Consider the following 12,246-nt stretch of genomic DNA (forward strand, 5'->3'; position numbering starts at 1 on the left):
TCAATATTTTGAGTGTTAAATTCAACATTTTAACAGCAAAAGGTTGGAGTGATACGAAATATCTAAAATGGAAAAATGAGCAAAGAAAATACGAATCCCGACGGAATCCCATTTTCTTTGCTCATTTGTCCACTAATGAATTACATGTAAATTCATTTCTTGTCAGTTTCCTTCTATTTGCGTTTGTTTTTAACATTCAAAATGTTTACATTTCATTTCTCTTAGAGTGAAGGAGTCCCACGCATACGACGCTGTGTTTATCATCATGGTTGTCATGCTTGTCATCATGGTGGCAAATATGCATCAAATGTTAGTCCCTACAGCTGCAACATCCCTGGCATGATGAGAGTTAAAATGATACGAGCAGTGGCAGTGTAGTACTTAGTAAAATGGCATAACACCACGTTCTTTGTCAAGTCAAGTGCTAAACATGACGAACACAATCATATACAAAATTTTGCGCAAGATGATGGTCAAATATCAGGCCCGTAACTGGGGGGGGGGGGGGGGGGGGGTTAAGGGGTTCGAACGAACCCCCCCCCCCCCCCGCCAGCGAGCAGGGTCCGCTTGAGCACAAAAAAAAAAAGTGAAAACTTCTTCCCAAAGCTCCATATACGACAGAATGATTTCTAAAGATAAAACAACAACAACAACAACAACCAAACTAAAACAAAAACATGAAAATCCGTACAAATCCCCCCCCCCCCCCCCCGCTTGGTCGGCGTTTATGGTGACTGAGCGAGATATTTACTGAAGATTTTCTGATACGTACATTTAGGTTGTCTACTGAGGATACTTTGCCAGCAAGCCCAGGAGCTGCGCTATCAAGCAAATAATCCTGAGCGCTCGATACGCTCGCTCGCGCCTATAATCTAATTTCGTAGTGAAGAACATGATCATAGCAATATTGGGATTATATGTAGCTTCATTTTAATAAGAATAATAATCATCATCATCTTCAATCAATCAATCAATCAATCAATCAATCAATCAATCAATCAATCAATCAATCAATCAATCAATCATTTATTTCATGAGCACCGAAACTATGCTTATATAATTCTACTGCAGTCTATATCACATTCCTCGAGTAAAACAATATTTCCATTCCATTTTCCATAATTATTCAGAGTTACAAAATCATTTTAAAAATCTACCAAAAGTATGCATGAAATCGCACGATGACCAACATAAATATATTTTAAAAAAATCTTCCTACCGTGGGAGGGGACACACCCTCCCCCCCCCCCACACCCTAGCTCGATCGCTACGCTCCCTCGCTTTGCGCCCCTATCTTCAGCAACACAAATCCAAGAAGGATGATGATGAACTTGTACAGATAATAGATATAGGAACAATTCAGTATAAAGGCACGATGATTAGAGACTTTTCTTCATGGTTGATACATGTGTCAATCCGAACTATTAAAGGTGAAGAATTGATTGTTTTTACGTTTGAAAATATACCCTCCCAGAGTGAGACCCTATCCCGCTTGGTTGCTTAACTCCCTCAGAAAGGTCTACTATTTCCAATTTTGAACCCCCCCCCTAAAAATCCTAGTTACGGACGATATGAACGTTTATGAGATCCTTTATTTGACAGTCCTGAGGTATCAGTAACAATAAGATTCGAACAAAAACTGGAAGGATTTGTTCTGTACCATATTACCACCAAGGTTCGTATACTGCATTTTAACATTTTCTCTGAAATACATGCTTAAAATTTAAGTTAAAATCAAGAACCTCGGTCTCAGTAGCGAATCCAGAGAGGGGTGCACCGGTCTCGTGCCCTCTCTTTATTTTTTGTTAAAACAAAAGAAATTAAAAGAAAAAAAAGGGGGAGGGGGGCACGTGCGCCCCCTTTTAATGTTGTAAACGAGCCTCCCCTTTACGGAATTCCTGGATCCGCCCCTTCGTCTTTATAGTCTCCATAATTTATCAAAACTCTATGGAAGAGCGGCTTGGAGCATGGGACATCAAAGCCATACCCAGAGAAATGCTGAGCAATCGATGTTCATGATTATCATTATAGAAGTGGAACCCAAGCGTAAATTTGCCCAATTTGAGAAGAGAATGACACTCTCTCTATGAACACATTACCGGATTATCGGTTCTTCGGATTGTTTCCGGATTGCTTCGCAAACCGGCTTTGATGAAGCCTGCTATCAAGACTGCATTATGATTTTTCTCTCCCTTCATGTTGCTTCATTTGTTTCAAAATTAATAAAAAATTTGTACTTGAAAACTATAGTACAAACAAAATTACCTTTCTCCTTCTTATTTCGAAGAAGGTTGGTGAAAATCCTGGAAAAACTGTTTGTACGTAGCACATTACCAGTGTGAAGAACATGAAAGAAAAAGAAGAATAGCCTTGCCGCGAGCTAAGTGTTGTCAGCGTCGGTAACATGCGGCTCGCTTGATGCACATGTACGGCACGGCGTGTGTGTGTACATGTACATTTAATTGCACGCACTTCTGTCATCATTGTAACCCGTACCTCACACAGAAAGGCCTTTTATTCAACAACGTCGTCATTTTTTTCGTCTGCTGAGGTCATAAGAGTAGCAGTCTGACATCATGACACGGTAATTGTTATCATATTTGAATTCAGCTGATATAAATTTCCCTAGATTAGTCTCTTACCCGCAGTTTTCTATTATGTGTTATAAGTTTTGGTGGGTATTTCTCAGACTCTGCCCAGCCTGGTGCGGCGGTCGGTGGTGCGGTGTCTAAAGTAGGAGTCGAGTAGGGCCTAGTAGCTATAGATTTCTACAGTGTACACTACAGACACAGTACTAGTGTATCTGAGTGACGGGTGACCTGCACCTCGTCATAGCTAATGTTTATAAAAATGCATGTTTAAATCACATTACGACACTGAAATTCTATGAAATCCCACTCACATACAGGAAAAATGCTGAAAATGCCAATGGAATGACAAGTTCAGTGATCAATACCGGAAATTTGCAGCTATTGACTGTCGTCAAACGCAAACGATGCGGAATAGTCTAGTTGTGCGCTAAGGAAGGGGCCTGCACCTCGTCAGGACGTCACCCCGCGTTCCCACTACTAAGTGTTAGGCCATGGCATAGACAGAGCATGTAAAAGACGTGCGGGTAACCGTGATGATACTAATATAACACGTAATGACGTATTCCTTGATGTAAATTTAAGATTTTCAAGAAAAACTGGTCGGTTTTCACCTCAGTTTGCTTCGTTGTGGTTTGACCGACATGTATGTCTAAGGTGAAAAACTTCGCATTTAAATAGCCATGAAATGAGATCAATTATCAGTAGATTGATACCTATAGACATGAAAAGTATTGAAATCAGCCGATTTTTTTCGTTTTCTTGTAAAAATCTTGCATTCTAATAACTTTTCGCGTTTGCGATTTTCCCATTGTAGTAGGGCGCTCCGTTTTCTTGTAAAAATCTTGCATTCTAATAACTTTTCGCGTTTGCGATTTTCCCATTGTAGTAGGGCGCTCCGTTTTCTTGTAAAAATCTTGCATTCTAATAACTTTTCGCGTTTGCGATTTTCCCATTGTAGTAGCGAGCGCCCTTGCGGCCGCTAGCGGCTTCGATTCGCCGATCATCGTAAGTAGAGAGCTGAGCCAGCGCGTGGCGTCCGCGGGCAGTCGTAAATCACACAACACCCATAGCAACTCCCGCAGCAGCAACCGCGAAGCTCTTCTCGGGCTCCGATCGGGCAGCCAATTTCACTGAAACAGGCATTGCAAGGTCCATTTCGTGTACCGTTCTTGCCACATGCGCTAACATGCGCTCGATAAATTTTCCTTTATAAAAATCAGAAAACATTTCAATATTGAAAAAAGTGAAGTTTCGATACTGCAATGTTTTGTGCAATGTGGATTAAGTACAAAATACACCAAAGGTCACGACAAATAAGTGCGAAATTTCGACTTAGCATGCCGAACAGATCGTCCTCCTCGGGCTACTAGCGGTAGGTAGCAGACGCAAACCCACGTGCAGGATGGCAAAAGTAGTTCAGGTTTGTGATTCGAACATCATGTTTGCAGTACGGCCGTATTACTTTTGAAAAGAATGATATCAATGCACCCCTGTCATAACTGCTACAGCTAGCGATCGTCGTGAATGGGCTCAGAAATTGAGCACACTGCGTGTGTAGAAAACGATGTACATGCGCGAGAGCGCCATCTAGTGCTGAATGACGAACACTAATTTAAAACTATAATAATGACATTTGCTGGGTCAGTTGTTCGCTTCTTAGACAGACACCATTGATACATACGTCATTGCAACGATTTCCATCGTTCTGGCGGAAACGCAACTTCGACCCAGTTCCCCCCGCATAAAAATGGTTATTATTATTTTTTCCAGCTTGGTTTTCAAACTGATCTGGAAAAAATATATACAGGATTAATCAGTAAACATTTTGACTCACCTCTTCCACTGTTTCCTCCTGTTTTCTGGTTGTTTCCTCCACTTCTTTGCAGCACTCCCCAATTCATCGCTGCCTTCGTTTGAAAAATGACCGCACGAACGTCTATGGCAAGCCAAATGCATGCTCCATACAATCACTATATCGGTACACTTACGTGCAGTAAACGTGGTCGCTATGCTGATATCCTCCATCTATTTTCACCGAAGATCAGTGGCTGTCTTTACCGCTAGTGCTTGTCTTATGACCTTCACTTGACCGAAAGATCGGTCTCACCACTGTATCTGGTCGTCAGGGATATGTTCCGCGGAGACTGCATCTGGCTTTACGGAATCCCCTCCTATACAGACTGAAGGCTCTCCTCCTGGCTCCTGTGGGGCTGCTCTGCCCGCTATTGTACGCGCACGGACCAAACGTTACCATTTAACCCCAATTTCATACAGCTTTTTTACATTCAAATAAGTTAGACATGACATATATGAATATGATGTACAATAATGCAGCAATATTTGGGGTAACTGCAACCAGCCCGAACGCGAAGCGTTCAGGGTGCGCATTGTAGGATTTGGGATCTGGGAAGGCATAGTATTGTGGCTAATTTTCAACTTAAATACGAAGAAATGTATCAATTTGAATACATACCGATGTAGTCCAGTTATTGACAACAGGATACAGGGAACGTTTGGTTCCGCTAATAGTCCATTTCTGTCCAAATCAATGACTTTAAATGCTTTGGTCAGGAGGGATCTGCGAGAAGACAACTGCTCTGTAGGACGGATTTGAAACCTGTGCATTGGCACTAGTCGGTAGAAGTGTGGCCTTTTGACCAGGCACTCTTGCTGAGCGACATCAGCTGGCGCCTGATTGCTCTCTGCTGGTGTGGGCGCGTTTCACTTGGACCCTTTCGCTCGCCACGACACAGTGCGCAGCGAAAGAGCCTTGTTCAAAAGCTAAAATCATCGCGACTCATATATATAAGTCTTATAGAGTCTTATAAAGTCTTATAGAGTTATACAGATAATTATCTTTTGAGTTTTATTTAATTTAGATTTGCACACTGCACAACCGGATGTTTGCTCATTACATAATAAAAAAAAAATGAATTATTTGTAAATTATATGTTTATTTAATGGAAAGTATATATGAAATAATATTATAATTTTGATGTTTATATATCGCATTCGGGAGTCTGCTTGTGCACCATATATGCGTTGGGCAGAGGGTCCTGAGTGCGGCAAATGAGGGATCTAGGTCTGTGTGCGCGACCGAGAAGCCTGCTCAATGTAACGAGCCGGGCTGATCAGAGTTTGCCATCAGCATGCACCAGAACTTATTTGCCCAAACCGTATAACAGCAGACACATAGCGCGCAAAAAAATTGTAAAAAGTAAAAAGTTATTATTTTTTTTTTAAATTTATTATATGTAAAATAATCATATTATAAAGATAAAGGCGTAAATATTCATATTTGAATGACGCGCCTCAAATACAAAAACGACAACAAAAACAACAACTCATGCGTATTCATTTTGCCAATGTGCAAAGTGCCACGCAAAGGTTGCATCGAAAGCCAAAGAATGAACGGGAGGTATGGAGATGAACTCGTAGAAAAACGTCTCTCCAAGGCCCGATCGTACATTGTGTGTTTTCTCTGAGGTGTGGTGTGTTTGCTGTATAAAACGTACATGCCAACATTCGAGTGAACTTTTCATTTTGCATCATGCGATATTTCACGTATGAGCAACATGTTGCTAGCTGTGATCGCATCGTACAAGCATTTCCATACCTTATACGAGCCCGTTATCAGCCTCATTCGTGTCTGTGTTTTATTTTGCCATCTTTTTTGTATCCTCGTGGAACGTCTTTCATTCATCACTTCACAAATGATGAGGATCACCATAGAAAGTGTAGAAAAACTGTAGTCGTAACATTGCCACCCTCATTCGCAATCTGCTTTATTTTTATAATTATCAGTTACCCTCTCTTCAAGATAAAATCTGCTGATCAGTTTAGGAACGTATGTTACCAGTATGTTTTTTTATTTTCCATGTAGATCTCCGATTCTAGAGCTCCATTGATGCGAAATAAAGATTAGATCCTCTGAAAAACGTAATTTTTTTTCCCATGGTGCATATGATTACACTTGTTAAGTCCTACTTGTTTTCTTGAAGTGAACATTCAAAGAAAATTACCATTTTGCACAAATTTATATGCTATGTGTATGCTAGAATCTTGGAAAGGGTCAATTCCATTGTGACTTATGGGACAAAGTGACAATTTTCGGCAATTTCAAACCAGTATTTTGAGAAAATAGTTGCGTCAAGTGCATTTTTCTCAGTTCATGGTTAGATCCATCATATCACAGTTTATGAAAACACCATACTTAGATTGAAAAGTATCATTGCATTACATACAGCAACGAAAAATTGCTGCGTGACTTATGGGACATTTGAGGATCACCGTTTTTCACATGGGAAAGTAAGTTCTGAAATATTCTTACACACAGAGTCTCTGGAAAGATATTTTCTTTCCTGAATGTAGCAAAGGGTTGGTGCTTACCCTGAGCCAAGTGTTAAGAATATCTACTCATTGGTACAGTAGCAGGATAGGGAAAACCAGTGTGACTGATGGGACACAAAAATGTGACTTATGGGACGCTATCAACTACCACATTTTTAGATTGAGAGAATAATATTTACTGATGCCGGAACAAGTTCTAGAACATCATAAAACCAATCTATGACCAAAGAACATTCAGAAAATAAGCCATCTGAGAATTACACAAGCTGTATTATGGTCATAATAGTGTATCAGAAATGATAGATAAATTCTGCAAAAATTGGCAGTTTTCATGAAAAATGAAGGTTTTTCGGACATAACTCCACTCCACGTTCACCGATGTTCACAAATGAGGTATCAAAATATACGTTGTGAAAGGCTGCTTTGAGTAAACAATACCAGATCATCTAATTAAGCTTCATTAATCATCTATACTCAATAGTTTGATTTTCATAAAATGCAACCTTTCCGTGGAATTGACCAAAGGACAAAATGTAAGACTTTTGCTCATTTCACAATGGGGAATGCAACAAGGGCAAAGAGAAAATTTGTATGATGTCTGCAGTAATGCAAGCACATCAGATGAATTTGGGAAAATTTGGCAAAGCTTTTACTGATGTCATTAAATAGACCAACCTAACCACCAGCAGATGACGTGCCGCAGCTAAAACACAATCATATACATGCATTCATTGCTACTAAAGAAGAATTTAAATTACGCTAATTGTGATATTCTTCGAAAGAAATGGTGGACTCTAAATGAAATATGTATTTTCTCTTTTAAAACAATATGTATTTTAAGTACTCATTGCCAAACACCCAAAAAGTAGAATAACTAAAATAAAAAACAAAAACAAAAACATGCATCTGCCATTTCTTTCTTTGTTTCTTTCTTTCTTTTTTTGTTATCCCTTGTACACGTGTAACTGCATAATTCATTTGTGATCATTACACAGATCTAAGACTACAGCTAGACGAGGTCGTGGCGGTGCCCCAGGCATGAGGGGCCCTCTTAGGGGCCCAGGAGGACCAAGGGGAATGTAAGTATCTATTTCTTGGTCTCTTGTGTGACAGACCCATGCAAAACGTTTAGCAAACCTTTTTGAGTTTGACGTCCTGCCTCCGACCATCATGCCCCAACCTTCATCCGGAGCTGGATACCCTTAGGTTTTCAGTTCTATGGGGAAATCTCTAATTGTGCCTCATATTCCACCCATATCCCTCCAGTGGTTCTCAGAAATAAACCTAGCATAGCAAGTACATGTATGAAGAATCAACACCAGCCATCTAGGCCAGCTTGAAGTTAACCTGACAGCTAACAGCTGAAAGTATTCATTGGCTCAAGTCAATTCTTGTAGACTTTGTTGGTAGTTGAAAATCTTCCAATAATTGCATGTGGGGGACCTTTGCTAATGGATTCTCTCTTTCTTTCTTTTTTTTTCTCCTTACAACACTGATCAAAAGGGACTGACACACCCATTCAAAGAGGAAATACATGTAGTATTGATTGAACATGACAGAAATGAATTATTGGTCAACTTACTGAGATTGCTACTATGCTAGTCAATGTAATTGATGTTGAAAGTACACAACAGATCAGATTGCAATTGTGGTATTTTGCTGCACATGATACAGAGAGCAAAATTATGCTGAAAGTGAAAAAACAGACACTTTCAGCGAGTTGAGTACTAATAATTTGATTCTATATTTTCAGGTGGCGGGCACCAGCATTCATGCCTCATGTTCCATTTGACCTTGTCCAGGTGAGATTTCCTGAGATTTTTACTTTTATTCAATGGACTGAAAATAAATGACATGTAGCTCACATACACTGTAATTTGTCACGGTTTGAAAGCTGCATATAAAGGCAGTGCACTTCTCGCGAAAGTGCTCATTTCATCGAAATATTTCATCAAAATACTCTCACAGTAATTGAGGAAGTTACAGGGGGTAATTTGGATATACAGTGGTGAATGAGACTCGTTAACTTCCAGGTGAAGGTCTTGAGTTCTAATCCTGATTTGATCCAGGAGTATAAGTGGTTGCCTGGCAGTGCTAAGGTGATCATAATGGCTGGATCTTGTGGTAGAACAGTGGTGACACTGACGAGGTCCCCAATAGATGAGACAATATTATATTATATTAATTCATATCAGATAAGTTTTATGTGCATATGTTTATACTACAGGTGTATGGTTTAATATGTGCTTCTATGCATACCTAGAAACCATTATGACTCGGGCTGTAGGATTTACATGCAGGCTCTTGCTTAACAGGAGTAATTATAAAAGCTAGGTCTAAAAGGACAAGTAGTACATGAAGACATAAAGCCAGAAACTCTTAGTGCTTCTAAATGCGAAAACTTAACTTTTATGTCACCTATCATGAAATGAAGAAATGCATCTTTTCCAATTTCCTCCTATTTGGAATGTGCTCTTTCCTACAGTGTGAAGGTGCTTTCCAGAAGGTGAAGCCATCATCCAATACTGAAGACACTCCCCTGCAGATGGTAAGGTCTAACAGTACATGCACCATTTCCAGATTAATCATTTCCAGTCCAAGGGCAGTTCACATGAAAAAGGATAGTCTAAACTATATCCAAACTGTTTTGTGGTGGTTGTCTTGTAGCACAAGTGTGCTGATTTCGGTGTGTCTAAATTATTGTGAACCAGGCCAAAGTAACAGAGGAAATTCTGTTCAAGTTCAGAAATGCCAATAATACTGAAGCTTAGGGACAGTTCCTTTTTCTGCAGTGGCTTAAATAGTACTTAAAATAGTTTAATCAATCATAATCATAGATGTTGAGAGATCATACTCATGCAATTGAATACCTTTTCCTTTTTCAAAATATGTGTAATAATAATAAAGTCAGGTGATGATTACTTTGCATTATTTTCCTTTCTCAAATATGCAGTCAGCTGTTACTACCCAGGTATCTACATACCTGTCAACTGCTCACATTTAATAGGAATATTCGTATTCTTAGGGAAGAAGAAGCTTCTTATACCCTTGTGTTCCTGTTTTTGTCAACACCTGCTAATAGTGATGTATGGGATTTTGGTGAAAATTCCTATTTTTGCATTATTTTCTCTCAGGTGTACCAAATTCCTGAATTTTAGGGTTAGCATATGTTTCTATGGAAAATTGACTTCAAGAATAACCATTGTATATTGCATGCCATTAGAGCATGTGAATCACTTTGCTATTAAATGGAATATAATTCAAAGTTTGTGCCTCCATGATTGTCAATTTGTCAAACAGTTGCTTATCATGAGTATTTGGTTCTGCATACATATCCATGTAGTTCTTTCCACCACGACCCTCTTCAAATTTTTATGTTTTTTCCTGTATGGCAACCAGAGTTTGCTGGAGAAGAATACAGAACTGACGCCAGGCACCACAGAGCAGACAGCAGTACTCAACCTTGTCACAAAAATCAGCTCAGTACTGGACAACTTGATGGTTGCCCCACCAGCCAACTTTGAAGTGGTGAGTAACCTCTTGTTCATGCCATGCCATCCTTGACCACTTGTTCCCAATCTTGCCTGTGGAATGTGGGATCATGTTTAAAGAGAACAAGAGATGTTTTCCCTCCCTTTGTCTATTCATTTGCTTGTCCCAGGTTTGTCTGTGGCTAATCGTTTTTCAGTGTTGACCTGAAATTCTAACATCTAGTCATAATGAGTGTAGTTCCACCAATGCCTAAATATGTGCTCAGTGTTTATTATGGAAGGGCAGAGAAAGAGTCATTGCATATGATTTTAAAGTGATATACCAACATGATATTACAAGGTGATCAAAGAGGCAGTATCTGACTTCTTCCATTATGTTTTCAATGCTGCTGTTATAGAATATTGATAACCTAAAAATTGTATTAGTCATTTGGTACCACATGTGTGTCAGTTACAGGATTTTCATACTGAGTAGACAAGTTTATCTATCCGTGTTTTGCATCATTTGAATAATTTTCACTTTCTATAATAATGGATGCAAATGAAAGCAAGAGATCAGTGAACAGTGACCTTACCTGCCAATGAGTTTGACATTCTCTTGAAGGTGGAAGGCAGCACAAAGTTGTTATTGTGTGGAAATAAAAAAGGAAACAGAAAAAGGGAAATCTACCTGAAGAGTTTGATTGTGAAATAAGTTAACTCCATTCTTGTTAATGTGAGATATTTGCTATTCAATTTGCTAAAAAACACACACAAAAAGTTTGAAAATGTGGGATTTTTTTACTCATATCTTCAAGAATATTTCTAGTTGTGTAACAAGTGAGGTATCACTGGAGAGGTTTCATTTTGCTTTATCTGCTGATAAACTTACTTCAAGTGTTTGAAAATGGCACTTGCCTTACCCTGTTTTGTGATCGAACTCTTTCACATGTAATACAATGTAAAAGAAATATAAACATTCGACCCTGAAGCTCTATATAACCTCATGCATTATCATTTCACCTTTTTGACAAATGTTATCAGAGTATAGAGGAGGTGAGACAGGTGGGCTCCTTCAAGAAGGGCACCATCATGGCAAACAGCCCTGTGGCAGATCTTGTGGTCATCTTCAAAACTCTACCCACAAGTAAGTATCATGTGTAGAGCCAACTTAGGTGACCCTGCATCACAAAATCAACAAAAAGTCACCAGACATGGATTTTTAGTTAAGAGCAGATTCTGAAAGAGCCGACTTTAAGCTTTAAAATGATGTATAACTCAATTCAAATGGACTCTCCTATTCTATCTAAATATTTGAAAGAAAGCACATACTCCTGAAAAGTGTGAACTGAAAAAAGAGACTCTGAAGTACAGAGTCCATTCAAGCGCTTAATCTTTCCCAAGCTGCGCTAGCTGTGCGATGAATGGGGACAAAAAACAGGATGTAAACCATTGGAGCAACAACAACAAAAGGGATTATCAGATAAACCCTATTCTAACTGGGCTATTTGAGACCAAGTTTTTACTGTGGGTGGGGGGTCAATTTGACCACCCCTTCATATCTCAGCCGCTGATGGCGCAATCGCCACAGAATTTTGCCTGAACATAGAGACGGATGTCAACTACAAGATTACATGGTCATACAGTAGAAAAATATTGATTTTCTATGTTTGGTAAATTAATTATGCAATTTTATGCATGAAATCATTTTTTCACCTGTAATTCCATTAAAAAGATGGAAGGATTGCTAAATTTTTGTGTAAGAATTCCTCAAGACACATCGAATAATTTTCTTGTAAAAAGGATTGCACAATTAAAATCAATTTCTTTTGCTT

General features: G+C 39.1%; 1 protein-coding gene across 1 annotated transcript in view; it reads left to right on the forward strand.

Moving 5' to 3' along the window:
* The first annotated feature begins 2,484 nt into the window (after positions 1–2,484).
* Positions 2,485–12,246, forward strand: part of LOC139743328 (interleukin enhancer-binding factor 2 homolog) — a 95,395-nt gene continuing 85,633 nt past the window's right edge. Inside the window, 6 exon segments of the mRNA XM_071653818.1 lie at positions 2,485–2,584; positions 7,937–8,020; positions 8,695–8,743; positions 9,427–9,489; positions 10,341–10,469; positions 11,456–11,558. Coding sequence (XP_071509919.1) covers positions 2,577–2,584; positions 7,937–8,020; positions 8,695–8,743; positions 9,427–9,489; positions 10,341–10,469; positions 11,456–11,558 — 436 coding nt within the window. The 5' untranslated portion in view covers positions 2,485–2,576.

The sequence above is a fragment of the Diadema antillarum genome, unplaced genomic scaffold (assembly GCF_040938485.1).
Source record: "Diadema antillarum isolate AM-2024a unplaced genomic scaffold, OU_Dant_1.0 seq00001069_RagTag, whole genome shotgun sequence".
NCBI classification, from domain to species: Eukaryota; Metazoa; Echinodermata; class Echinoidea; order Diadematoida; family Diadematidae; genus Diadema; species Diadema antillarum.